We start from the raw sequence: 27,012 nt of genomic DNA, 5'->3' as shown, positions 1-27,012 counted from the left end.
AAAGCCACAACAATCCAGAGCTTACAACAACATAAAATGGTTAAAACTAAACAGAACTTCAGATGACATTAGAGGAATCCTGTATGAAAAGCTAGTGTTAGACTCATATAGGTCTCAAAGAGATATTTTAGTGTGGGCCCATCCCTCTCTTCTCCTTCTCGCTATATGACTTGCACTGTTATCTGCATCCTATTCATGGCTGGGTCCCCAGGCAGATGCCCTGGCTGCTTACCTCTAAAATATCTATACCCATAGATGGGAAAGGTCATTATGACTGTAAGGATTTGGTGATGTGGAAGGCATCTGTTTTGGGTGAAGGCTGACTGAAGTGGTGAGGGAAAAACTTGAGGCAGGAAAACTGAAAGAGTATCACGATGAAGGCACAACATCAGCAAAAACACTGTTGTCTGATGACCTAAGACAAATTGGTGAACTCTTCAGTTAGTGGATTTTATGATGTTTGGATACGAACTATAGATACAGCCAGTCCATACCACGATGTTATATACAGCAAGTGTAGCAATGTAGGATGAGAACAACACAAATCTTTATAGACAGCGATTCCCTAGTATGGTGTGTGTTCTCTGCAAACAGCTCAGCAATCCCAGTTGCTCTCTTTTTCTGATGTTGCTTGTGTGCTTTTCATATTTGGTTCTAAGCCTACTGTGCCATGTCTGATCCACAAATATAAAAATATGAGGATTTTAAAAGTCTTTTTTTACATTTTTAAAGATTTTATTAGTTAAAAAAGAGACAAAATTTAGTTGGTCATCTGTATGAAAGGATGAAATCATATATAAAGCTGAGATGTCAAAATAAGTTTTTACTCCTAAGATATTTATATTACTCAGAGCTTGAAATCTGTTCCTTTACCCTCTTTCTGCAAATAGACAGTACGCTTTAGAACACCATTGGAGAAACTGTCCATAGGAGCTGGCCAGCTTGCTGTGCGTCCATGATTCTGACCCTGTTGGATTACATGTGTGTTTCCTGGGTGAGAGATCCTACTTTTTCCTTTTCTGCAGTAGGTGTAGTAGGTGTCCCAGAAGAGCTCTTGGCTTCTATGTATTCCACTACTCCGTACGTCACCACAGACACCACAAGCACAGCCAACAAGATGTACAGTTTGATGTAGACTTGCAAGAAGGTGCTATAACCAAAAGCAATGACAAATCCAACTGATTCCCAGAGGCGGTAATTTGCAAAGGCAGCCTCCCTGTGTTTCTCGAATAAAACACCATAGAGTCCTGCGAGGAAGGAGACACAAGGCTTGTGATGGTTAAGTCTGAAACCATGTATTTTCTGCAATGGGGTAAACAGATTACAATGGTGCAAATAAACTGTCCTGCATAAATATCAGATCAAGGAGAATACAAGTTTTGCCTTAGAACATTTTTCACTCATACAAATTGTTATAAGAAATTAAACAACAGAGCAAAAGTGACAAAATATAGAATATTGGAGAAAAAAGGAACAAAAATAGCAGAAAAGAAGAAAGAATCTTTTCTGTTAAAGTAAAGTGGCAGGAATTTTATTTTTCAAACTATCGGCCACAAATAGGAAGGTTCTCACACTGACCAGTGAGAACATAAATCAGGAGGAAACTAAAAATGGACAGAAATGGCATTCTACATGGTAGAGTCTCCATGTACAGCTACATGGAGCCTGAGGAGTCTTGACCAAATCCTTACAAACTTTCAAAGAACAGGGGATAGGGTCATTAGGAATCAAGCTGGTTTTACCATGTGGGGTAGAAAGGATCAAGGAACCATAAAGAACTCCCTGCTGGCATCCTTCCCCACTTCTATGGGGGAACCTGCATGGACCCTGCATACACTGTGTACTTTTTCTCAAACCATTTCTTTTGTCCACCTAAGAACGTGCAGAGACTATTTGTATAAAATACCTTGTTTTCATCTGAACTTGGCCTTTGGAAACTCCCAGGTAAGATTTTCATAGTGTTGCCAGTGGTACCAGCTTGTGCTACTCATACTAGCTATGTTACATGAAACAAATAAACAGATCTAAAACACTTGAATCAGAGAGTCCTGGAAAAATATAATACAGAACTACAACTTTGCTCATATTTAATATAGGAAGGAGATTTGCTTCTCAGAGATAATCCAGTTTTGAAATTTTCCACTCCTGAATGAGCTGGCAAAAATAATGTCCTTGACCCATACCAAACCTGTGGAAAGCAACTGGGTAACTTGCTTGCTAATAAGGACTTATTTGATTGCACAAGGTTAAATTGATTGCCCTATTCCATTTGTATTAACTGGAAAACCTCTCACTGAGTTCAGTCAGCTGCACACCCAGAACTGGGATTCAGGGAGGGATCCCAGCCTCCACATCTGACTGGTTGGGGACACAGAACAAGGAAGAGTGTCTGCTTTCCTCTGGGTGCTGAGCTAGCACCAGTGGCATTTCCACTGATTCAGCTGTGGTGTGCAGGGAGGAGGGAGAGGAATATGATGAACCTTGACCCTTCTTATCCACTTTTGTATCTAACAGCACATCTGTTTAAAATATGCACATTCAGCCAAAAGAGGCAGAGGGGTACAAAGTTCTCTAGAGGTGTGCGAAGACTCAACTAACCTTTCAGCTTTGTTATGAAGGGGAAGCCATGATGTATATGTAAAAACTCACTGCTTCCTGATGACTACAGGATGACATTTACTGAATGTTTCAATTTAGTAAGTGGGCAGACATGATGGAAAACCTGGGCAAATGTATCGGAACATGTACTTAGTTCATTAACCTTGCTGAGTGTAGTGTACTGCAAATTATTTGATAATCGTTCATAGCTTTGCCTAATAAATGAGCTGTTGTACAAGTTGTTCATAGCAGAGACTTTGCTGATGTGCCCTGTGTTTTCTTCTGAAAAAGGATTTTTGCATACATGAAAATAGCAGACTAGTAAAGGGAGTTTTGTATAGGATGGTTTCTGATGCCATGTAATTTCTAAGTGTAAAGGTGTTGGCTTTTAGCTGGTAGCTTTTTTCTTTTGCTATTTTGAAGTCGTCTTTTCTCGCCAAAACAATGGAGGAATCAAGTGGGGATCAAGTTTGAAGTTAAGGTATGGGAAGAGCTGGTTTGGCAGAAAAGTTCTGGTTTCCAAGATGCATACGTGGTATTAGCTAGCAGTCACACAGGAACACAATTTCTCTTCCTCAAATCCAAACCTTTGTCCGTATCACAAATCCTATCAAGTGTAGTGTTTGGCACAAGCTGCCTGGCTGAAGCTTCAGGAGGACTTGCAGGACTGAGCAGAGAGGCTATTAAGTCTGAATTCTTGCTGGCAATGACAGAGCTTCACTTTCATGGAAATTAATCCCTCAGCTTACCCCTGCCTCTGCTTTCCTGCTCCTACACCTTCCCCTGATACTTGTAGGCATAGCTATACAACAGGACTGCTGGCAATCATTTGAATCCAGTTCTATAAACTTTCCAGACTGATTCATATCCTTTCTAAAGAAGCTTGTTAGGCTGGAAAGAACTTTATTTTATTGTGGTCTACTTGATAGTCTTGTGCTACACAATTGTTATGTACATAGTGCACTTATTACCAGGAAGGTAATAACAGCAGCTGTGTTCAGTTTAGATAAGAGAGGGTACTGCGCACTATGAAACGAGATGGCTTCCATTGGAAATAAATGAGAATGCACGCACACATACACAAACATATTAGGAAACCTTCATAAGATGAAGTGACTCATCTAGTGTGAGCCCATATATCCTGTAGGGGGAACTCTAGTACTAATTTTCTACCGTAGACCAGAGCAAACCATTTTTGATTACTCTAAAATGCCTTGATTACGGAGCACAATGTCAGTACTTTTATTCAGTCTATTGAGACCGAAGGGGCATTCATGGGAACTTGCCAAAGGAAGGACTACAGGCCTTAGCCCCGTAACTACTATTTTAGAGATCTTAGTCTCACAGTCTTCGGAGTTGGGAATTTCTCGCATGATATTAATGCTCTTACCCCTATATAAAACTGATGAAGGGGAGAAGAGATTTAGTCCTAAATGGGCATGACAAAGTGAAGATCCTGTTCTGGGATGCTGCATTATGGAATAATGTCACTGCATCTCTCTATTAAGGCCAAAGATCATCAATGAATAATTCAGTGCGACCTGTGCAGTTTTGTTGCTGGGAGCTGCAGAACAGCTGAAGGTACAGAAAAAAAAGGAGATGTTGTGCAAACAGAAAGACTTTTTTTTTCCCCCCCAGCTAGCCACAAGATGTGAAATTGTCATAAATATCTTCCAGGAATTTGGGACAATACAGTACTGTAATAGAGGTCAGTCTTGCCACAGCACTGCAAAGCTCATTAGCCATTATGTAAGCACAAAGCGTTGTTCATCATCTGTACCTCTTCTGGGGGAACTACAACCATTTCGCAGCCTCATTCTGTGACCACTGGATCTTCTATACCTAACCACTTTTCCTAACAACGGCACCAGGTCCCTCTTCCTCAGGTGTGCAGGGTTCTAAGTGAGGAGATGTCCTTCCCAAAGAGTGAATTGTTGGAGGGCAAGGCTTGCAGGGAAAGAGAGAAGCAGGAGCGTCTCTCTAGTGGGAGACTGAGCTATGGCACTCAAAAGAGTTTTGGGAGAAAGCTTGGTGAACAGTCAGGAAGACTGTTGGCTGAAGAAGCAGGAAATGAATGAATGGCTTGAGTTCAGAAAGGGCAAATCATCACTGATACCATCTTTCCATGAACTTGAATAATGAGAGCTGCTGATTTGAAATTGTACTAAAGGCACATGGCTGTGTGTTGGGATGAGAGAAGATGAGAAGGTGTTGCTTGATGTGCGTACCTGCTATCCTCTAAGGGATATGATCTGGAGCTGCCAGAGGGACAGAGAAGTCCGACTGTTCACTTCCCTGTTTGTAGAGGCGAGACTGTACATATGCTGAGAAGGAAATTGCTTGTAAGTGCCAGGCAAAGGACCATGGTGTTTTCCCTTTGGCTCTCTAGGAGGAACATGCTGATTCACCAAGTGGGCAAAGTCATCTAAACAATTCAAGCAACCAGAGGGATAGGGAGAAAGAAGGCCCAGCCACACGTCCTGATGTGGGCCCAGCTGAGCTAGTTCTGTCAAATGCATATTCCTATCGTATCAACCAAATCTGAATTGGAGATGAAGGAAAAAATTATTCATGAAATAAGGAAGCAAAACATGTGAGCAGATGGGAAAGCATTTAACTGTGTCTTGCTGACACAGATTATGGCATTGAGCTAAAAACACTCTCACTGACAATCATCACCAGACTGTTATTCAATTCACCAGAGACTATAGCTCTTTCTTGCCCTCTCTAGCATTTTAGGATCTGTCTTCAAGTCGCATGTACTTCGGTCTCTCTATAAGACACTTCCTCTAGTTTTGAGTGAGTTTATAAGTTTATAAGTTTAAAGAATCCCTTACAGCAGTGAATTTGTATCAGCTCATTATCTGAACTGTCATATATAATCACAAAACAGACAAAAGAAAAAATTATAGACAGTTGTAATACCTCAGAGAAGAAGCCCAAACATATCCTTCCAGTAATGGACTCTCAGAATAAGAGTGTAAGAAATGAGACAAGTACAGAATGATCTTTCACCTCCAATGCCCTCCTGATTCTGGCAATCAAAAACTAGGGACTTCCTGAGTTGAAGAATTCCTCTGGACTGTCTGGCTTAATAGCACCTAAGTACATTTCCTTACCGAAGTGACATAATTCCACCGTAAAGCCATTTACATTTGTGGATTTTCATAAACCCTTTGGCACTGAATTCCACAGTTTAATTGTGCATTGTATGAAAAGGTATTTCCTTTGTTTTGTATTAAGCCTGCTGCCCGATAATTTCACTAGTTCTGTTATTATGAGAATAGTGAATAAATCATCCTCTATTCACTTCCTCATACTATTTATGATCTTACTGACAGCCTCCTTTAGTTATCACTTGTCCAGGATAGAGTGCCCTAGTATGTTTAGTCTTCCTTCATGTAGAAGTCTCCCATGACTTTACTCATTTTTACTGCCTTCTTGTACCTTATCATATTTGATTATATGTTTTCTGAAATTGAGCAAATCAGAACTGCATGCATCATGGATTTACTTGGTTGCATACTGTTGCTCTCAGCGGTTTTCTCCTTCAATTTCTTTCTGATTACTCCTAATGGACTATTTGCTTTGTCTATTGTTGCTGAGCTTTGAGCTGATTTTTTTCAGAGTACTCTCCTTTATTACAACAGACAGGCTAAATATATCATTCTTCTGAACCGTGTAGTTTTCTTTGAAAAACCCATACTCCTCCAGAAGATTTATTCTGAAACTGTCATCATCTTCCAGGATGTTCCCCTTTCTACACCTTGGAAAGAATTGCTTTTATAAGCATTCTAGTTATTTATTCCCAATCTATTCTTATTTGTTTTACTGTCTGGTGAGCTACCATATTTCTTTCATATTCCATCTTAAACTCATTATACTTTTTATGCCCATGTGTCCTAAAACAGGTTGCTTATAAATAAGAACCTGCAGATTTTTATATCTCAAGAGAATTCATTTCACTGTCACCAGGACTTACCATTAGTTTGTGTCTGCCAAATGGCATCAGATATGCCCCAAAGAGCAGGGAATACAAAAAACACAACAAGCTGGTTAGGATGAGGTTTCCACAGCAGTAGTGCTATTATACTGGCAATGTTTGTAACTGTAGCTGTCAGTTTAGAATAAAAGAAGAGAAATGCAAATTATTATACACAGGACAGATAGGACAGGTAGATAAACTTTCAAATTCTTCCTCCAACTAAAACACAAGGCAATCCTTCTGTTTTCACTCACTGAGTTGATATCACGTGAAACACAAGACAAGACAGCCCTTTAACGGTCTTTAATTAATAATACTGAGCACTGTCCTAAACTCAGAGATCCCCTGAGCTGATATGGCTTTTATCCTAAAAGTCAAGAACTACCACTGGGAACAACCAAACCAAAATATCATTGAGTAGGAGAAGGTGCCGCCAAAAGATTTGGAATCCTGGTGTGGGGCATGTGGCAGGGGAAAGGAAAGATTGTTCTCTTCTCTCTGTATAGTCCTTAAACACAGATTTCCTTTCAGGGCTAGAGGAGACAAGTAAGCATATATAGGAGGGTCTGCTGTCTTTCTGTCTTTCTTTTTGCAGGCAGAATGTAGATTAGCCACTCAAAGCCTGTTCAGGAGAATTGTGGAGTTCAGAGGTCTTGGATTACTAAAACCATATTTTCTTGGATTATTGGTTATTTTTAAGTCTAAAATGATTTTCTTGAGTGAAACATATGCTAAAGACAGACATAGAAATATAAGAAACACTGAATTAGTGACTGCAGCATGAAGGACTCTAAATTTCTTCTTCCTTGTCCAGGCTTAAAAATCCCTGTGGAGGAAATGTCTAGAAAGATGCACGCAGACTTCATGGAAGTAAGGTACACTTCGCTCTGAATAGCTTAGTGGATACTGGGACACAAATGAAATATTTCTTGATATTTTTCTATCTCCAGTTGCTCACTGGAACAGTGTCCTCTGGAGAGAAAGATGTTCTTAATTATGCAAATCTCTTCTCATGGCAACCTGAAAACTATTGGACAATAGACAGGCCCCTAAGTTACTCTAGCCTGACACACTAGCATATTTTTCAGCATATAGAACAAGTAGTTAAAATGACACAGTCCAACCTTTAAAATTTGTCCTGAAATAGTCAGACTGGTTACTGAAAGTTCCAAGTTCACTGATACCCTCAGTCTCAAATTAATGGTACCTCTTATTAGGTCCTCTGTGGTTTTCACCCCATAACTGTGAGGAGGTTTGAGCCGGATGGAGAAATTCTTCTCAGGTATAGACATCCATATTGTAATATCATTTATCACCAGTTGCATTAGAGCTATAGTGCCATTTCTGAGATAGTGCCCTCAAAAGCAGGGTGAACTATACCACCAGCAAAGTAATTTAAGGCAATGACGCAAATACAACAGTTAACTGTGCTGCTTCTCTTCTCATGAATCATGTTTGCCTCCAGATCATTTTGGTTTTAATTGATAGCTGATAACAAGACCACTCTTTGTCCTACATGCAAGCAGCTGGGGGGCAGCACTGGGTTTGACATACCACATGAGATGATCAGTCCTTCAAGTGACCTTTACATACCTACTGCAAATAGAAGTTTCCTTCCTGTGAACTGAGAGATCTTTCCAAAGAGCAGAGAGCAGAGGGAATCTGTAGCTGCAAAGCAGATCATCACAAAGCCAACATAATGTATCCCCAGGGCACAGGTCACATAGGTCTGGAAGAGAAGAGACAGTGGTGACACATTTGCTTTGGTGAAATATGCAGCTGAGGTTCAAGGGTCTTAGCCTGAGTCTTTGGTAAACAGCCAGCGTGGACATGATCAAAGGAGCACAGCTACAGAGTTTGCTGACAAATCTCTGCAGTACTGACATAGCTGGCCTTCAGCAGTGTTACTCCTAACCCAGTTCCCAATCAGGTTGGTGCCTTGCAAACAGAGAAGTAACATGCGGGGAAAGAAACTGGAGCACTGCTTGCTGTGCAAATAAATCTCCTGATGGTGGCACAAAGAATGCTCTGCCCTTCCCTGTATAGCCCACAAGATGAGAATTGACAATCAGCACTATAGCTGTTATGGAGCAGCTCCCAGGAAATGAGGAGGACTTCACCTGTAAGAACACCTACAGCAGCAAATGCACTCTTCCCTCTGCTTATATTTAGGGTTTGAAAGCTTCAGTGTCAAATAAACAGCTCAGGATGTTTGTCCCCTTTCTTTGGAGACTTTCTCAGCAAACATCTGGAGAACACACCTGCTCTGTATCTAGGTTTTATAGAGAAATTGGAGGAGCAGAGGTGGTTCTGATCATTTCAATCTGTCAGGTTTTGGAACCTCTTGCATTTGTGACTGGTGAGGGCTTGCAACTGCCTTTTGAGGGTTTGCCCTCTTACTGTAAAGGTCTTCAAAATAAAATATGTGGTATGTGTGCTGACTTGCACTTGCACTTGCACAAACTCTGGGGAAACCAGAAGGAAGGAAGATATAAAAGCCTTGCAGACTTCTGGCTTTTCTCCCAGTTTGTTATTTATAACCAACTGGAGAGCTGGAACCTGTAGCTCTCTGCTGTGGGCTCCACTGAGGAGTTAACATCTCCTCAATGTTCTTTTTAAGGCTGTTCCAAGGGACATATTTATTGCTGGCCTCTCCTTTTGGAAGATGTCACTCAGAGTTCATTCAAGTAGAAATAAACAGTAATTTGTCTAACCACAAATTGCCATTGAAAGTATCTTAATTTAAGAAGTAAATATAGATCAGAGGCAATAGTGAGACACAAAGGCATAAAGAACAATCAAGCACAAATAGATTTTTCATTGTCATTGTCAACCACACCTTTGTGTAGTCACCAGCAAGAAATCCCTGTTCAAACCCACTGTACATTGTCAGAGGGATTAGAAGACACTGTCTTTTATCTTTAAGTTGCTGGAAAGTTGCTAGGAACGTAGACCAAAAGGATGGTGTCTTTGTTATTTCTCTCTCAGTCTCTGCTTGGTCAGATTTGTTCTGGTCCAGAAATATAACAATCAGCAACACAGCTAGCACACCACTAGCTGCAAAAACAAAACAAGAAAGTTCATGAAAAAATGAGGAATGCTAGAAGAATGATGGGAAATTGTTTGCTGCTGTTATCATTCTGACTTAGTGCTTAGCTCTGCATGAGATGTTTTGGCAGATTAATTTGATTCCGCTTCAGTGTAAAGGCCATTTCTGTGTAAACAAGAAGGCCTGATCTAAATTCACATCTTCTGCATACAACTGCAGACCTCGCAAATCTCCTCTGCTTAACTGTGACTTGCCTGTTGTTACAGCCACCAGGCCAGCTGCACTGCTGCAGAGGGTGATGGCTCACCCTTCCAGGTCAGGTCAGAGGTCCCAGGGATGGGGAGCTGTCCAGAAAGAGCTCCCTTTGGATCTATCAAAAGGCTTTAAATCAACACAGGAGAGGAATATTCACTTTTGGTGCCAAAGTATTCATGGTTAGGGGGGATCTTCCTTCAAATACAGGGAAAGAAAAATAAAGGGCTAGAAGTAGAACTGCTGTCTTGGATCGCAGTATATATTGGTTCTTTTTTTCCCCCTTTCTTTCTTTTATTTTTTTCTGAGCAATGCTTTGAGCAAAGAATATGTGCTATTTTAAAGATGATAGTGAGCAACTCAGGATTACTTGATAAAGATGGATGCTACAGCTTTGAACCTATAACTTCGTAGCAGAAACAGGATATAAAAGAGTAAATTGGGTAGTTAATCAACAAATGATTGTGTATATATTGGTCTGTTTGTTGCTTTTCGAGTGAATCAATAGGATTTTGTTCATGTTGTCAAGAAGATAATTGTGGTTTGTAATATACAAAAAGGAGCAACAGAGTGGCAACTGATTGCTTTATAACAAATGCGAGCTGTGATTATGTCTCCTCTCTTACTGACGTTGACTAGAAATCCATCCATGGAAGCAAATGGATTTACAGAATAAGAGGAGAACCAGTTCCCTCTTCCCCTCCACATTGCTTGTTTAATGTGTTCCTTTGGTTTGGTATCTGTGTATGGACATGTTCTTTTAATGTCCAAATGTATTAGCAGATTTACAGTAAACTGCCTTAAATTTTTATTCTGTTTTATTACTTATTTCTCGTGCATGTCTCCTAAAATGGAATATATTTTCCCAAGCAGAGGTTCTCCACTATGGCTGGAGTGTAAACCATTAGTGATGTAAATGATTGTCAGCTCTGTCAGGGTGTTTACTAGTGTTCATGGACTGATTGCAGGATATTTATGGATGGGAGCAGGACATTCACATCTACAGGACAAATATTCTAACAAATGTGTCGAGTGAATCAAGAGCAATTACAGGAGATAAGTAACTACATGGCTTTAGAGTGGTTGGTATGAACACAGAGAGAAACATCCACACTCCTCAAGAAAACTAAACAACAGAAGACTTATCTACTATTATCTCCACCAAAGCTGTGCCAAATATGTATTCAGGAATTAAATAGAGGAGACGTGAAAAATGAAATGAATGAAATATTTAACTATTTAGTTTCCCTTGAGGTAGGAAAAGACATATCTTTTATTAAGAGCTTAAAAGAAAAATGAGACCCCACTGATGCTGGGTCAGTAGACAGCAGGGTTGCATTCATTTTGTATGAGCAAAGCCTAAGGGAGTGCTATATATGTTAGTCATCAAATTTAGATTTGAACTTGTGAGCCAAACTTGCCTTTAACAGAAAGGCATTAGCTCCAGCACACTTTGGAAGGGAAGTAGGGGAATATTCTTTGCATTTTTGTAGCAATTAGGAATGGAGGTTTGGGAGGGAGAGAGGGTTTTCTGTGGTGGACTTGTTTGGTAAGGGCTGGATCTGACCAGATTGCATAATTTTTGTCTGATTATATGAGAAATTCTGCACATCAATCTCAGCATAAACAGTGCAGCTATGCACAGAGAATGCAAAGATATTTTAACTGAAGTAAGGTGATATATCACCTTGTCAGATACTTCCCTGTTATCCAGAGAATAATTTATTTTGAGCGAGATAGATATATTTTGAACTTTCCTCATTGTTATAAAATGTCACTGAAAGGTATCTTTACATGTCTGTTTTTGTCTTTCCGGTTTTTGATAGCATCAGCCTTCCCTGACTTTGATTCCTCTCTAACCTTATGCAAGGAAGGTCTGTAGGAGCTGTACTTACTAAATGAAAGAGAGATGTGCCAATTCACCTAGTGTTTCTCTTTATCTTTGCCTTTCACACTAAGGTATTATAATTCAAGCACTACAGCTGAGAATTGACTGAAATTGTAAAATCTCAGCACGGAACCAAAAACCTCCCCCAAAATGATCGTATGTTCTGGGAGCTGTGGTTCAGGTCCACCTCAAATTACAGTACAGTTCTTGTGATAAAGTTTTTTATATGTGGTAAGGCATTCTCAAGCCAATTCTGAGGGATCTATATAGGCATTCCCAGATGGCTAGAAGTTAGCTAGTTCAGGTACCATTAGCAGGGCTGCTATTAGCACCATGGATTTCTGTGCACAAATAGAAATCTGCTGTCAGTAACTTGTTTGCTATTACTGATAACAAAGACAGTGAATTTAAAGCTATATCTCATGTATATCTAAACAAACTTCTGTAATTCTCTAATTGCAGTGTAGGAATACTTTTGTTTCTAGTTTGCAGAGAAACACTGAAACAGTGTGGGACACCACACTGGGCTTCTGCTTTACTCCAGGTGAAAAATAAATGTAAAGCATGTCACGCTCCTTAAGACAAAAATGATGTGACATTGGCACAAAGCATTTGAAACTTTTTAAGAAGGAGTTTGTTTACAGCTTATGGATATCTTACTTCCTTTTAGCAAATTGGATTGAAGGAGGAAGTTAGAAACTTAATCTGCAAAAGCATCCTTGGTTTCACAGGTAGTAGGTTCCGCATCAGTAATATTCATTAAAGATTGTGTGGATTACTTACCAGTGTAGATCCCTAGTAGAGTGTAGATTAAGGACTTCGAGGGTCCTGCTGACCCAGTGGTGTTAGTGGCATCACTCGTCATGCAGTCATATGCTCCACAGCATGGCAGATCTTCCTCCGAGATTTCCACTAAATCAATAAGAACCAAGAGAAAGGCAGAAGAGAGGAGATCACATGAGTGCAGACTACATACAAGGATAAAATGAGAAGAGAATCCAGTGTTCAGTGGCTGGCCATGGCTTCAAATCCCTCCCAACCAAAGAAGTTTAACTCCAGAATGAAAACTTGCTTTAACTGAAACAGCTGCTCAAGACAGAGCACTTAATGATTACAAAGAGACTCAATCCAGAGGCTTAAATCTGCATCCAATCTCAATTTTCAGTATTTAAAGTTCTAGTATGTATCTATACCTCCTAATCATAATGCCCCACATGACAGATTTCTTAGTTTACAACATTGCTGAACTGTGGGACCTGAGTTCTATAGCCACAGCCCACTCTCCCTCTCCAGGTAATTTCTCTATGTGTTACAGGAATGGAAACTACCTTGAGACACCTTTTCATTTTATAAAATTAAATTGCAATTAGCTGTAATTGAGTCTTCCAAAGAACTAGCTTTTCCTGGCTTTATTACTATTTGAGAACATGAAAATAAAAGTTTAGCAGGGTTTGGAGTAAGACCTTTGCTTTGTTTAATCTCTTCAGTCTTGTGCTGGGCACATGACAAGGATGCATCCATATGCATATTCACACACTGTGTGTGTCACAAGACATCATGCCCTCTTCCTCCTGCACTCTTTCTGTATAGACAAAGTACTAACCCAAAGTGTGTGTGTGCCTGAATAAGCTGTGTGTAGTGCTGGAGGAGGATCAAAAATATCCCCTTCTAATTATTTCAGCAACTTTTATTGCAGAATTTGTCACTGTTCAAGCAAAACAAAGGGCAATACAGTGTATCTAGGTTGATTCCTTAAATAGGACTTGATCTGTAATTGCTCAATTAGGGTTATTGTGTAACTACTTCTAGTGTGTTTTTCTCACTGCTTCCAATCACATTCACAGTAACGTGAATCAGCTATTCAGTAGCTTCATAAACAGCTCCATTTTCAACATCAGATAAAACTTATTAAGATGAAGAAAATCATTACCTTATTTTGGCTAGTGGCTATTACTGCATCACTTCGGACAATAGAACTTCAGCAAAGTTACCACATACAAAAGACGAGTCACATACAAAAGATAAATAAAGCATGGAAGAGTGTAAAGCTAGTTTTCTATCTGGTCATAAATCATCTGAAGATGAAGGTGCAATTGCAATTACTGGTATGGAAGCTGCAGGGCAAGGTTCGCTCTGCTCTTCTGGAAATATGGCTGTAATATTGACAATTAAGAAAGGATGACTATTATAATTTACACTGTGTTCCGTTGTTGTGTACACTCATGGTGTACCTTGCCTTGCTGTGTGTGGATGCAGTGATGCCAGCAATATGTCAAGACCATATTGAGGCAAAGGACTGGGTGTCCTGGAGACCCTTACCCCCACCCAGAAAGATTTATGTAGACTAAAACTGAGACTCACTGGCAAGGCAGAGTTGGGAAAAGTTTATTGTATGACTGCTCATGCCACCGCCATTGTGCAGATATACAAGGCCTTTGATTTTGAGAGCTGTTCATTGCATACCTCCCAGAATCATAGCATTTCATGAAATCCAAAATAACTAATAATGAATAAATAAAAGTTAGGATTTTCTTAGAATTTACAAGTACATCCTCAGACATGAAAGTAGGAGGGGATGTACAAGAAGGACAAGGAGGACTTTAGTCCTCTTATTAACATCACTTAACATGATGTGAGTTGTGAGGATAGAATGGTTGCAGTCTGTGCAGATCCTACATCTGCACCATGTCTTGGCTACGTCTGCCCTAAAATGAAATGAAAATGGCCAATCCCTTTTGAGACAGTGTATGGTTCAGTAATTAGGTGAGCATGGCTCTGTTGCACTTGATATAGTCCTTCAGCATTCGGCTTTGATGGTGTTTCATCTATAGTTGCTTGGGTTTAAAGGAAGCCTGATTCTTCACAAGTATCACATCTTGGTAATATCATGGATCATGACAACTATCCTGCCATAAACCTGAGGATTCAAGGTTTAAAACCTGATGCCAACACCCTGACATTTATGTTTTATCTAGTACCTATCTGAATACCCTCCAGAGGACATGTTTAACTGAGCCAGGGAGAGAGGTAACTTCTTGCTATTTATAGTAGTAGTATATAGGGAAAGCTCCTTCTTCTGTTTCCATCCTGTTTTGACTTTGATAGGATAGAGAATGCATGCAAGACAGTACAATAATAATACTGTAGCATTTTGAATCTCTGAGTTGGTGTCTAGGTATTAATTTATCTTCACAACCACTCTTAAAACTTATGCCAATTACAAGCATGGGAAATTATGGCAGTGTTGTTGAGTGATTTCTTCAAGCTACATCAGCATCTGCTGTCTGAGCCTGAAATACAACAGAGAAGTCTTGGCATGTAGGTTCCTGCCAATAGCTAGCTCTATTTCTTCTGGACAATTCTGTAAAGCACTAAATTTCAGTAAGCACCAACATCAGTTTGACTAACCTTGAACAGAAAATTAATTAAATACTACAAGCTTCCTGAGACAGCTGCTTCAGTGTTTTGCCTTTTGTTTTAATCCACTTTAAATAAAAGTCAGATCTCAAAGACTGTCTCTGCCAGGATCCAATCTATGCTTTACCACACAGGAGTGGAATTAAAAAGGAATTCAATAGGCATCTATTTCTGAGCTAGTTGTCTGAATTCTCTTTATAGCTGATGCAGAGTTGATAGAAAACAGACACTTCCACTTTCAGCTAAGTCACATCAGAAGTGCCCGTTTCCACCGACTATGAAGGAGATTGAGGGTCACTAGCTCAGCGACAGAGATCTACTTTTAAACCATCCAGAGTGAGTTGGTATATATTGTAGAAAGAAATGCCATGATATCTAAACAAATTTACCTTTGTTGGAAGATTGGCCAAGTATCAGGGATGAGATAAGATTTCCCCAGACTCCAGAGGACTGAAATATCAGAAAGAAGACCCCAAAATATTGGTTGATAATGTCTTTTCCAATTTTTCCTGCTTTCTCAGCATATGAATTGCCTGCAACGGTGAGGTAAGTACATTTGGCAGACCAGAGCGGTGCTCCTCCTAAGCCCAGGATCACTGAGGTAGGGATTAGTGTGTACCTGCCAAAGAACACTTTATTTAGCACAGTTATCATCCCTTAGCATAATAATCATCTGCCCAAAGATCCAGAGGCAAAAAAAGACATCAAAGACATAGATTTATCCTTTGTATGATTCAACAAATCTATTACATGAAACAAAGAATAAGCCAACATTGTGAAGCTAGGGGTCTGAGAGCACTCCCAGCTGTGTCCAGGCACAGGCTAGGTCTGTGCTCATGTGCCCTATCCCTTTGTAACTGAGAACTGGATTGCACATTCCCAGCAGAAGTAATAGATCACAACAACTTTCCTCTGCAGAATTATGTCCCCGTCTCGCTGAAGAGCAGAACTGCACTGTCCTTCCACCTCAGAAAGGGCAAGGCAGGAGCTCACTTCCTCCTTGCCTTCTGTCTTTCCAAAATAGTCTTAGAAAGCATTTGGATTTTAAATGAAACTTTTGATTTTCTTTTCTTTCTTTTTTTTTTTTTTTCTGAAAGGAAATCTCTGCTACACACACAAGTTAGAAAAGCAACTTCAGGTGGATGGGTGGATGGATGCATTCATTCTGGCTCTTTGCACCTTTTCATCTCTCTGCTCCACCTGGTACTGGATTTATCCCTTTTTCTTGCAGGTAACACCTTTTGTGTAGCATCCCACTTTCAAATCCACAACATGGAAGTAGGGTAGAAATTGGGTAGAAAGAGAACTTCACCCTGATTGTTATTTAATCCAAACATAATGGACAAAGTTCAAGTACTTAAACTGAACACCAGTACCAGCTAGCATAGAAGTTGCCTAAGGAGAATGCGATGTAGCAGCACATAGAGCCTGAGATGGTCCACTTGCAGCCCAGCTTCTTGATGAGGATTGGAGGGAGGAACATGGATGAGAAGATAAGAGCAGCATAGATAACACTTAGGGAAGCAACACCCAGGCCTTCTTCTGAGTGGAGACTGCTCTGCACAAACAAAAACAATGGTTCACACAGACTTTACCACAGACATATGTTACTATCATGTATGGAGGCTGGCTTCAGGAAGAAAGAGACACAGAAACTGGGGCTGGGTGTTACTATCTTCTTTCCCCGAAACAGTCTGATTACAGATTTATGGTTTCCCTCACAATGATAGCCCATTTATGAAAATCTGATTCAGATCCAGGTGAGGACTGTGAGTTTAGGGCTCAGATTCAAAGTTTTGGTAAGTCAGATTTTAGATTATTTAATTAATCTGAAATTCTCTTTGAGAGCAAGCTGAGTGAAGAATAATCTCTTTTCTTGGTCTTCCCTTTTTGTCTCAAGCAAGAACATCCTTAGATGTATATTGCAGGGGCTGACTCAGCAACAGTAAAAGATTCTTTCCTTTTAATAGGTCTGATCACTTTTAAACTCAGAGGCCAAGGTCCAAAAAACCTAATATGCTCATAGTGGCCCTTTGTAGTTGAAAGTAGTTGAATCACACACGTTTTCACAAGGGAGGAACAAGATTTTGCTGATCTAACCTGACCTAACCACATCTGGAGTAGTGTCCAATTCTGGCCTTCCCAGTACAAGAAAGACATGGATTTACTGGAACGAGTCCAGTGAAGGGCCACATGAGAAGAGGCTGAGATAGCTGGGACAGTTCAGCCTGGAGAAGAGAAGGCTAAGGGAGGATCTGATCAGTGTGTATAGATATCTGATGGGAGGGTGTAAAGAAGCTGAAGCCAGACTCTTCTCAGTGGTGCCCCGTGATGGGATGAGAGGCAATGGGCACAAACTGAAACACAGGAAATCCCACTTGAACGCAAGAAAACACTTCTTTACTGTGAGGGTGGTTAAATACTGGACCAGGTTGCCCAGAGAAGTTGTGGCATCTCCATCCTTGGAAATATTCAAAACCCGACTGGCCATAGTTCTGGACAACCTGCTCTAGCTGACCAAGCCCGAGGAGGAGGGTTGGACCAGATGGTCTCCAGAGGTCGCTTCCAACCTCAACTATTCTGTGATTCTGTGATTTTGTATTTTTATGTTCAAAATATTTCTCATGTTACCTTGATAATGTGAAAGTGAAAATGAGAAGATCAAAATGCTTCTTATCAACATTTTCCTGTTTGTTTTCATAAAAGCTAACATGATCCTGTAAGGTTCCTAAAGGAGGGATTGGTGCTGGAGCCCTGGAGGAGACCACCACTGCCAGTAGCAACACTGAACTCTGCTGAGCCCCTTGGTGTTTGCCACGGTCCAGTGGAGCAGAGACACATCAGCAGCAACACAGCTCCCGCAGTGGGAAGCAGGCATCAGGACAGTGGTGCGAGGAGGTTCCATTTTCTCTGTTAAACAATGCTTGTGTCAGCATATTTGGGAACTGAAATAGCTGTTTTGTAAAGACACAGAGAAACTTTGTGATCACTGAGGTCTTATTTCAGACACAGAAATCAAGCACATGTTTTTTGTCAGCTACAGCTTCTAAAAATTAGGAGCTAGGCCTCCAAATTCATAAGAATAGCTTAATTGTTAACAGGGTTCTTTGGCGGGGAGGGGTATGTTGAAATGGATTATGCACATTTTTAATGTTTCTCCTGCAGGTTGCAATAAAATAAAATAACCCACTTTTGACTGTGTCTCAACAAGTCCTCCTTAACCACCAAGACAAAATGGAGAAAGGAGAGCGTTATTTGAACCTGCACCACTCCCTCCTGCAGCAGTGAGGGATACTATGTTCCAGGACTGTCCCTGGAACAGTTTGTAGTTTCAGATAGTGTGATTGACCCATGGCTTCTTATGTTTGACGTTTCGCCTCTTGTTAGTCTGCCCAGGTCATAACATCCCCCAGCATTTTTGGGATTGTTTTTGCAGAATTGCCCTGCGCCTGGAATTTGACTGTGTCAGTGAGCAGAAACTGATCCAGGAAAGGAAAACAGGTGTACAGGACTGCAAAGGACCTCCTTGTGAAATTAGGTCAGCCCCTTGTTATTGCAGACAAGTGTATCATTTTGTAAAAAAGGTGAAGTTTTAATAAACTTATCCAGCTGTACCTTTAAAGCATACAGATTCTTACACTAGTTGCAAAATTGGTCTAAAATCCAAATGCTCAGGGTCATTTTTTAGTATCCTGCCTAAACTTGCTCATGGACAGCTTATATCCATTTATTTGTTATTGGGCCAGCACAGCATTCTGGCCTGAAAAGTTCCTCCTTGTGTTTATCTACCCTGAAGTATTCATAAACATCAATAATATTACCTTTTTCTTTGCTGGGCTAAACAAGCCAGCCCTGGTAGTATCCTGAGTGTTCAAATCATTTTAGAAACTCATCTCCGCTACTGGGTTTTAAGATGTTAAAGTCAGTACATGTGACAGCTGTCTTTTTTATAAAATAATATTTTGATTATTGTGTTATATCATGACAGCAGGAGTTATTGTATTATTTTATACGTACATTATTTAGTGAATTGTACATACATTTTTATTATTTTGCATTGTTATGTAATAACAATAAAACTATAGATATTTAGAAACATTCCAAAAAAGTCTTTTTGAAATGGAATTTGTTTTCCTTTTTGCAATATTTTCTCATGAGAAAAATCTCACAGAAATTTAATTTTCATTCATACAGCTTTTGTGGATGGAAAAAAATGGTCTAGCATGAGTATTCAAACTATTTGAGAACTGCTAGAATAAAATATTTAGTAGATGCTATGGAGTTTGGGTGAGTGAGATATCTCATTAAAAAAAAAAAAAAAATTGTGCCACAGAAACCATGGAAAGGCCTTCATATTTCACAGCACCAGCTGGCCTGATGCCCTTCTAGGCTAGCTGTCCTGCCAACTAGAGGCAGATGCTCCACTTACCTGTAAACTCTGGAGCCCTCCATAAGCAGTGAAGAGAAGTAAAAATCCGAAAGAGATGACCAAAACGTTCTTAAGATTCCTTTCCATGTTGATTCATACAAGCAAATGGTCTCTCAGTGACAGAGTTGATCTAATTATTCCAAGGGATGCTTCAAGAAGGAGAAAAACAGCTTATGTTTTGTTGGAAAAGGTCACTCCTCGCTGCATTTGTGGTGGAAAGAATTGTTAATTATTTGCGGATTGGCCAATGAACTTTAGTTTCTCTGATAATGGAAACTCCTTGCGAGAGTGTTAGAGATTCACCTATTGTGACTGTGAGGCAATAATGAATGTTCTCAAAGGACTTTTATATAGGTTTGTTCTTGATATTCAGGCATATAAGTCACTTGCAACACTTAAACCAATTTTAATATTGCAGTTGTGTATTATATGGTTCTGTCCTATCACTATAAAGATACACTAATCATTTAGGTCAAAGATTAAACGAGTGCACTGAAATCTATATTAGGCTTATTGCTTAACCGTGGTTGCAAAACACTGCTAGCAAACTAGATTGTTTGTATTAAAGTGTCATCTGCATACACCATTTCTATAGCTATGCAGCACACCAAAATAAGGTTGCAGGATGCTTAGCAAAAAGGAGATTTTTTCATCCGTCTTGGAACCCTATTATGACTTTGCTGTTCCAGCATTACCAAGTCATACTTGTGAAGATCATTTCCCTGATCTTTCCCATCAACTCAGAAGCCAAGAAGAAATAGGGGTCTAGTGGATAAACAAAAAAGCAACCACCCTCAACCCCTGCCCTCCCCTCATCCTCCCATGATCACCAAAAAAGCCCAGTCTCTGCAGGATGCATTTTACCTTTTTATCCTCCCAGTGCTTCCTGGCTCAAGGAGTAAAATGTTTCCTCCCGCCAACCTCTAGCGTTTGCCCCTGCTTTTCTCTCTTTCTGAGCCTGCCCTTGTGAATTTGTCTTGCCTATTTGTTCAGTGGTATATTGACCATCCTACAAGTCCTAACAGAGTTTTTGAATAGTCCCCTTTTGAACACACAAAGTTCTCTCTACCACTAAGCCAGGCAGGACTAACAGACCATCTGCAAGTACTTCTGCAGTAGAGGAGGGATTTGAACTAGGGAGCAAAATGGAATCCAAGAAGCCTATGCCATAAGTTAAACATAATCAAGTAGATGTGGTCTACACACTGTCTATAGTATCTAGTGGGAATATGCAGTTGAGATTTGGTCTAAATCCCACTAGATGGCAGAATTTTGCTTCCCATAGGAACTTTCAGGGGTGAGGGGAGGATGTTTTAACATATTAATTCATTTAACACTTTAAAGAGGTCACAGCTTTTTTCTAATTTTGAGAAAATTCCAGTATGTGCCTTTTCATTTTCTTATTTTGTCTTATAATCTTCTTGCATGAACTAACACAGAAAACATAATCTTTTAATTCTCTTTTGTTAATAGTGCTTCTATATTGCAAGTCTAGATAGTGAAATACTGGCTTTTTATTTTATAGACTACTACACTCAATATACAAACAGTTTCAATTAGATCACAGTGCTAGTCCTGCTTTGCAGTATTTGTAACCCTCTATAGGGTTTATAAAGCAATCTGGTGGTACTTTGGCCTGGTGAATTCCGATCTTTTTAGGTTTACGGACCTCTGCAAACTTCCAGTGCATACCCCTGCATAATAAATTTACACCTGGTGATAACATGCTTGTTTCTTTTCTGGACCCCTCAAAAACAGTCTGCAAAATTCAAGGAGTTTGAGATCATAGGCTGAAAACCATTAAGAAAAGATACAAATAATACCTATTCCAAACGAAAGTATAGTTATCACCTGCTCAGGCAGATGCAAAACCAAGGATAGTGCAAAACACAGACAGCCTCTATTTTAATGCTCTTTGTTGGCATTAGCAGTTCTTATAAGAAGGCTTTTAAACAAAACCCTTAACTTGACACTGTTTTTAAAATGCAATGTTGGATAGGTTATCTGATCAGCCCTTCTGTTGTGGAAGGATTCTTAACTCCTAACTCAGGCGCCTCCTTTCAGCAACATACCACTTGAGAACATTTTGGGGATGGTGGGTTTTTTTTCTTTTTTTGACTGATCAAAGATATTTAGGCCTGTTCTATATCCCTTTCCCAGAACTTTCGGTTGGTTATCCAATTGCCTGGTTATGAGCCTTTCCTTAGGAATGTGCAGAATCTTTACTGAAGAAATCTGATAAGGCTCAGGAGCTCTTCATTTGGTACCATGCAGCGAGTGTCTCCAGCAGGCCTGGTGTGCATCACCCTTGACACATCTTTCATTCTTTCAGTCAGTTTAACTAAGATTAAGTGAGCCTCAGGATCTGTGCACTGTATTTTGGTCCTAGTTTTTGCATAGGAGACTGCAGTCACCCAAATCTGTGCGACCACAAAAATGGGAGATGGAAGAAGCTACTTAAATTCATGACTCTATCCCACAGCCAACTATGTTTATTTTCTAAGGTGAGTGTAACTGAGGGCAGGCTTTGCTTAAAACATTATAGAACCAGAAGTTATTTTTGTGTGTGTGTGCTTCAGCATTATCTATCCTTTTCCTCTTTACTAGTTAACTATATTGTTAGGCATTTATTTTAACAAGAAACAACAATAAAACCCAGACTACTCACCAAATGCCTCTCTGTCTTAGGAGTCTGTTGAGTGATTAGTTCCTTCACTGTGCCCAGTATCCCTTGAGTCTGCCTCTGGAAAGGATGAGTATACACTGGTTGGGTAGTGGTTTGGCCCCCACATAATACAGCCAAGTGTTGCAAGAGCTGTTCTCAGCCAGCCCTAAGTGGCACTTGTCTCCAAGGAACTGACCACTGAGCAGGAGTTGCAGAGGACAGGTGCTTGCTTATAGATACCTGCAAACACAAGGATGAGATGAGGGGACAGTGGTAACAGAGTTTGCATATTCCCACTTGGAGAGATATTCCTGCCCTTTTTCCATGGGGAGGGCATTACAGATGTACTAGAGGGGAACATCAGGACAGAGCCTATTATCCAGGGTTGTAGCAGTACTACAAAGCCCTTAGCCTACTAGCTTGTGTTGGAGCTCTTAAATGTGGGCTGCTATCTCTAAGCAGCCCTACAGGCAAAGCCAGCAGATTGCATGGTCTTACCTGTCAAGTTCAGGAGAACCACCTGGCTAATACCCCCAGCTCGTGTAACTCATACTCCTGCTATACGGTCCATTTTGTTAAACAGACAGGTCCTGAATTTTCCTCCAGAGCCTATTGTGGGGTAGTCAAGACCCTCCTTTAACATATCTACCACCTCCCGAAGCACTCACCTTCTGAGGCTGTCAAACAGAAGATATTCTTCATAGGCTGTAGTGGTGTGAGTGTCCTGAGGAAATAAATTACTTCTCCAGAGAGTGGAGTACCTGTAAAACATAAGGCTGATTCATAAGGCAACATTAAAAGATTTAGATACGAAACATCTTTCACAGTTTGCAGGTGGTGTAGGAGAGCATGGCTGATTTCTTGGAGATTCCCAGGCAAGTCTAACTCTACTGTGACCACTCTTTCTTTCCCAAAGCCCTTCTCTCTCAGGGAACTAGCCTGTCCTGAAATGCCCGCAGTGTTCCAGCCCCATCAGTCCAATGTCTGAGTTCTGCTCTCAGAAGAAAAGAAGGTAATTAAAATTCAGGACTGCTTGGTACAAGTTGCCTACTGAGTGTTTCCTTTCTTATTGTGAAAGCCTGGCCATGTTGCTCTGCTCTCCTCCCCTCCCACACCTACTTTGATGCTGTGCTGATTTTGGAGTTCAGGCAGGAATTGCTAAATACATGCCTTGCAAAGCTGTGCCATTCCTGACAGGGGGTTCTTGATTTTGGGAGTTTACCTCAGCAAGGCTAAGCTCACCCATTTCCTCAGAGCTGTGCTCAGTTCTGTTCGAGTCACGCTGGTTCTGGCTTCTCTTGATGTTTATGAGGATGCATCAGCACCACTCAGGTAAGCATTGCCTGGGATGCAGCTACCTGTGGTTGTTGGCCTTAGAAAATATAGACTATCAAAGGTTGAGAGAGGGTCAGGACTCCAGAGAGGTAAGATTCATAATACCAAGCTGAATAAATCAAGAAGTAAAAGCTGTCTTCTCCTAGGAGATGGGCCTGAGGGGAATTGCCAGTCAGTGAACTCATTCTGCCCACAAAGTCAGAGAAAAACAGTGATTTTTGAGGTACCAGTAACTACTATTTAGCAAAAGCCCCAGCAGCGTGAGTTCCTCCTGTGCTCCTCTAAAGGTCTGAAAATCTCCCCCTACTCAAGCACTTCAGCTCACATCTCCAAATATGCTGCCTTTCCTCTTTTTTCCTTTCAAATACTGCTCCTTTCCCATCTTGCAATTGAACATAGGTATTGTTCTTTTATCTGTTCTCCCAAGACCCTTCTACATGGATGGCTGCAACAGACATCAAAATGCTACTTCTGTCTGAATCCTACCTGATGATGTCCTCTGTCTTTCTCCAGAGACATCCAACTATCTCAGTCTTGCTCTCTGTCCTTGATGTAGCTCATCCTTCCTTCCTGCTTTGTTGTGCCCTTGTCATCACCTCACCTTTGCATCTCTGCTTTTCCCTCCTCCACTCCTCTCCTGAAAGCCAACAGACTGCTTACTTCTTAGAGGAACCACCTGAAGATCCCTGGATGTGTTCCCAGCTCATGGTTTGTTACACTGCTTTTAGTCTTGCTGGCTGGAAGGTCCCTCTCTCTCCCTGCCCCCACACTGTTCATAATATCTCGCTAGATCATTTTCCAATTCCACTACCCATCCCTGAAGAAAGAGGAGGAGAAATGTCTTGCCTTCTGCACTGGGGGCCAGCTAATGGTAGAAGAGGGCCAGCTAATGGTAGAAGAGGGGTCCAAACAGAAAGAGAGTGGAGAGGGTGCAGGCCAAAGGCTTGACTGCCACTCCCTCCTTATCTATCAGTAGGACTGTGCAGCCTTCCCTTGCAGGTTATTTGTCTGCTCTTTTGGATCCAGCTGTCCAAATAACTTACTTTGCCTCTACAGTAAAGGCAGGAGTCAATTTGGGATGGGATGATATGATGCCAACCAAGGTCACCCATAAATTTTTAAGAGACAGAGAAACAGTTCCTCAAAGTTTTGGGCTTACAGATGTTACTATAGTCAGCTTTCAATGCATGAACACATCTATGAGGGTGTTCACAGATGCTCATTCTAGACTACGGAGGGATTCAAGCATTTTGAAGTTAAGCTCCTGCTTGGAGCTGCCCCCCAAGGACCCTGCTCTGTGGAAGAGCAGACCTCTCTGCAGAGGACACCTAAGGGAGATCAGCCTCCCCAGGCTAACAGTTGCCAGAGAATGATCACCTGCTTCTCTGTTGTGATTGTCTTGCATTCATTCTTTTGTATAAAGACACTCTAATCTGGCTCAGATTCAGCCTATTCACATTTTGCCGTCTTAAAACTGTTGCCTGAGCACTGTGAACTTACATGTTCATCCTGCATTTTGGATGTTTCAGAATAACTGGGGTAAACCTATTTCTAATCCTAAACCAGTGGCTGTGACTCAAGTTGGTAGGACTTAACACCCTGCTAAGATTAAAATGCCACTGTTGTGATTTGTGCTTTTCTAATGACACGGCGAGGAGGCAGATGCTGCATGTAAGCAATAGACTTCTGTAGGGCAGTCCGCTCTGAAATCTTAAGTGCTATTTACTGGAAACAGCTTGACTGCATATTAGTTCGTGTGAATGTGCATCAGAAATTCTTTGCACACACCCATGATATGGACTGAGAGGACTGCTCCCACTGCAACTGAGAATCAGTAACCCAGACCATTTGCCAGGCATGTATCTTCATCTTTCCTTTTTGGTTCACAGGTGGCTGTTCATTTTATTAATGTCCGCTATCAAGCTAACACAAAAAAGGGGCTACAATGCCCAGCCAGGAAGCCCTTGCTTTTGAAAGGCTATCACAAGGACTTGTGAGCGATTTTTTCTTCTTGTGGAGGTAAAGTGGATAGTTAACTGTAAAACATCACTGTCCATCTCTACTGGCTTAATACACAAATTCTGGTACTTGATCCCAGAGAGAAGGGTTGCTTAAAGGCACATTTGTGTAGATGTTCTGGACATGGAGGTTCTGACTCTCCAGTGCCTTTCACCTTTCATCTGTGTATTGTTTGCCCCCAGGGCAGGGGACTGACATAAGAGGAATATTTACCACCCACTTGCCATGGATACAAATATCTGTGATTGATACAAGGAAGAGGTAGCATTAGACTCTTCCTCTGTAAGCCTTGCTCCCATTCACTTGTGTTTTTTCTCTCTGAATACAATATAACCACACACAGGAGTAGGAACTAACAAGCTGCACAAGTGCAAGCAGGGGCTCTTGAGAGTGAAACAGAAAAAAAGGACTGTTCTGTACAGGCTGGTGTGCAGTAGGGTGTTAGTGAAATGGGTTGTTACAGACAAGTAAAAATATCTAATTCAAATTCATCAGAACAGGTGTTTTTGTTGTTGGCTTTTTCCTGAAGTAAAGTTTGATGATAACACTGCTTCCCTATGCTCGTAGCAATCACCAAGTGCCTGGTGTGCATGGGAGAAGGTGCTGCTGTTTTACCTGGTCTTTTTTGTGCCACAAAATATGGGGAAGCTTCATAACATTCCCTCAGGCTGACAGAGAGTTTCTCCCAAGCCTAAGCAACAGAATCCTTCCTTTGCCTGAGTATTGGTAAACTACGCAGCCATCTAGGGTATATTTTCTCTACCAGCCCTCCCAGACTCTTCTTCCCCCTCTGCAGCCTTGCCTCCTCCCACATATATCCCTCCAATCACACGTCCGTTAGACTGCATCTCCTGGAGTTCAGTCAAATTACCTTTTCAAATAGATTCCTGTACCTTGAGATTAGGAAGCTGATGACAGACCTCCCTGGAAACGGGTACCGGAGTCCAGCCTGGAATGTCTTGACAGTCGCTGCTCTTTCCTGCCCGTTTTATGGTGATTTTCAAGCTCTGCTGCATACTTCTAGTCTTCCCAGATCTTTCAGGAAACAGCCCCAGTGTGCTCATGAGAGTTGCAAAACTCCTCTTCTTACCCCATCCTTGTTCTCTTTATTTTGTCAGCTCCTGATGTGAGCCTTGAACTAAGAAACACACTATTTAGGAAGACAGGGCACATACAACTTCCCTTGTGTAATTAGTATTTGAGTAGTGACTATTTTACTTCTGTTCTTGTTTGCATATTCATTTATTATGAACTGTTAATATTCTACAGAAGTGCTCCTGCTTCTAGAGATGTGCACAGGGTGCTAATCAGAGCCACTCTGTCCATTTCACAGAAGCCATTCAATAATGCCAGGATGGTGAAGACTGTCAGTAAC

At 40.9% G+C, this 27,012-nt stretch overlaps 1 protein-coding gene across 5 annotated transcripts; it reads right to left on the bottom strand.

Moving 5' to 3' along the window:
- Positions 1-591: 591 nt before the first annotated feature.
- Positions 592-26,811, bottom strand: UNC93A (unc-93 homolog A). Of its 5 annotated transcripts, none has more exons than XM_026117314.2 (11): positions 26,509-26,811; positions 22,952-23,044; positions 22,287-22,361; positions 19,619-19,767; positions 16,566-16,747; positions 15,579-15,808; positions 12,556-12,684; positions 9,423-9,640; positions 8,177-8,312; positions 6,581-6,712; positions 606-1,247 (listed from the first exon to the last, which is right to left on the bottom strand). In XM_026117314.2, the coding sequence occupies exons 4-11, from the start codon at positions 19,703-19,705 to the stop codon at positions 976-978; spliced, it is 1,386 nt and encodes a 461-aa protein (XP_025973099.1). In that variant the 5' UTR covers positions 19,706-19,767; positions 22,287-22,361; positions 22,952-23,044; positions 26,509-26,811; the 3' UTR covers positions 606-975. The 5 variants fall into 5 exon arrangements, with proteins under 5 accessions (XP_064365406.1, XP_025973101.1, XP_025973099.1 ...); XM_026117315.2 differs by having other exon boundaries at positions 26,531-26,811; XM_026117316.2 differs by lacking the exon at positions 26,509-26,811 and having other exon boundaries at positions 601-1,247; positions 16,566-16,742; positions 22,952-23,216.
- Positions 26,812-27,012: the final 201 nt, after the last annotated feature.

The sequence above is a fragment of the Dromaius novaehollandiae genome, chromosome 3 (assembly GCF_036370855.1).
Source record: "Dromaius novaehollandiae isolate bDroNov1 chromosome 3, bDroNov1.hap1, whole genome shotgun sequence".
Lineage (NCBI taxonomy): Eukaryota > Metazoa > Chordata > Aves > Casuariiformes > Dromaiidae > Dromaius > Dromaius novaehollandiae.
This window is presented reverse-complemented; position numbering and strand designations above follow the sequence as displayed.

Bases quoted from the DNA above. Each gene is read 5' to 3' on its own strand.
- UNC93A (XM_026117314.2), bottom strand. From the start codon at position 19,705: ATGGAAAGGAATCTTAAGAACGTTTTGGTCATCTCTTTCGGATTTTTA. The intron at 16,748-19,618 runs GTAAGTGGAGCA...TTGTTTGTGCAG, and splicing joins GAGGGCTCCAGAGTTTACAG to AGCAGTCTCCACTCAGAAGA. The intron at 15,809-16,565 runs GTACTGGTGTTC...GTTCTTTGGCAG, and splicing joins GGCAACTTCTATGCTAGCTG to GTACACACTAATCCCTACCT.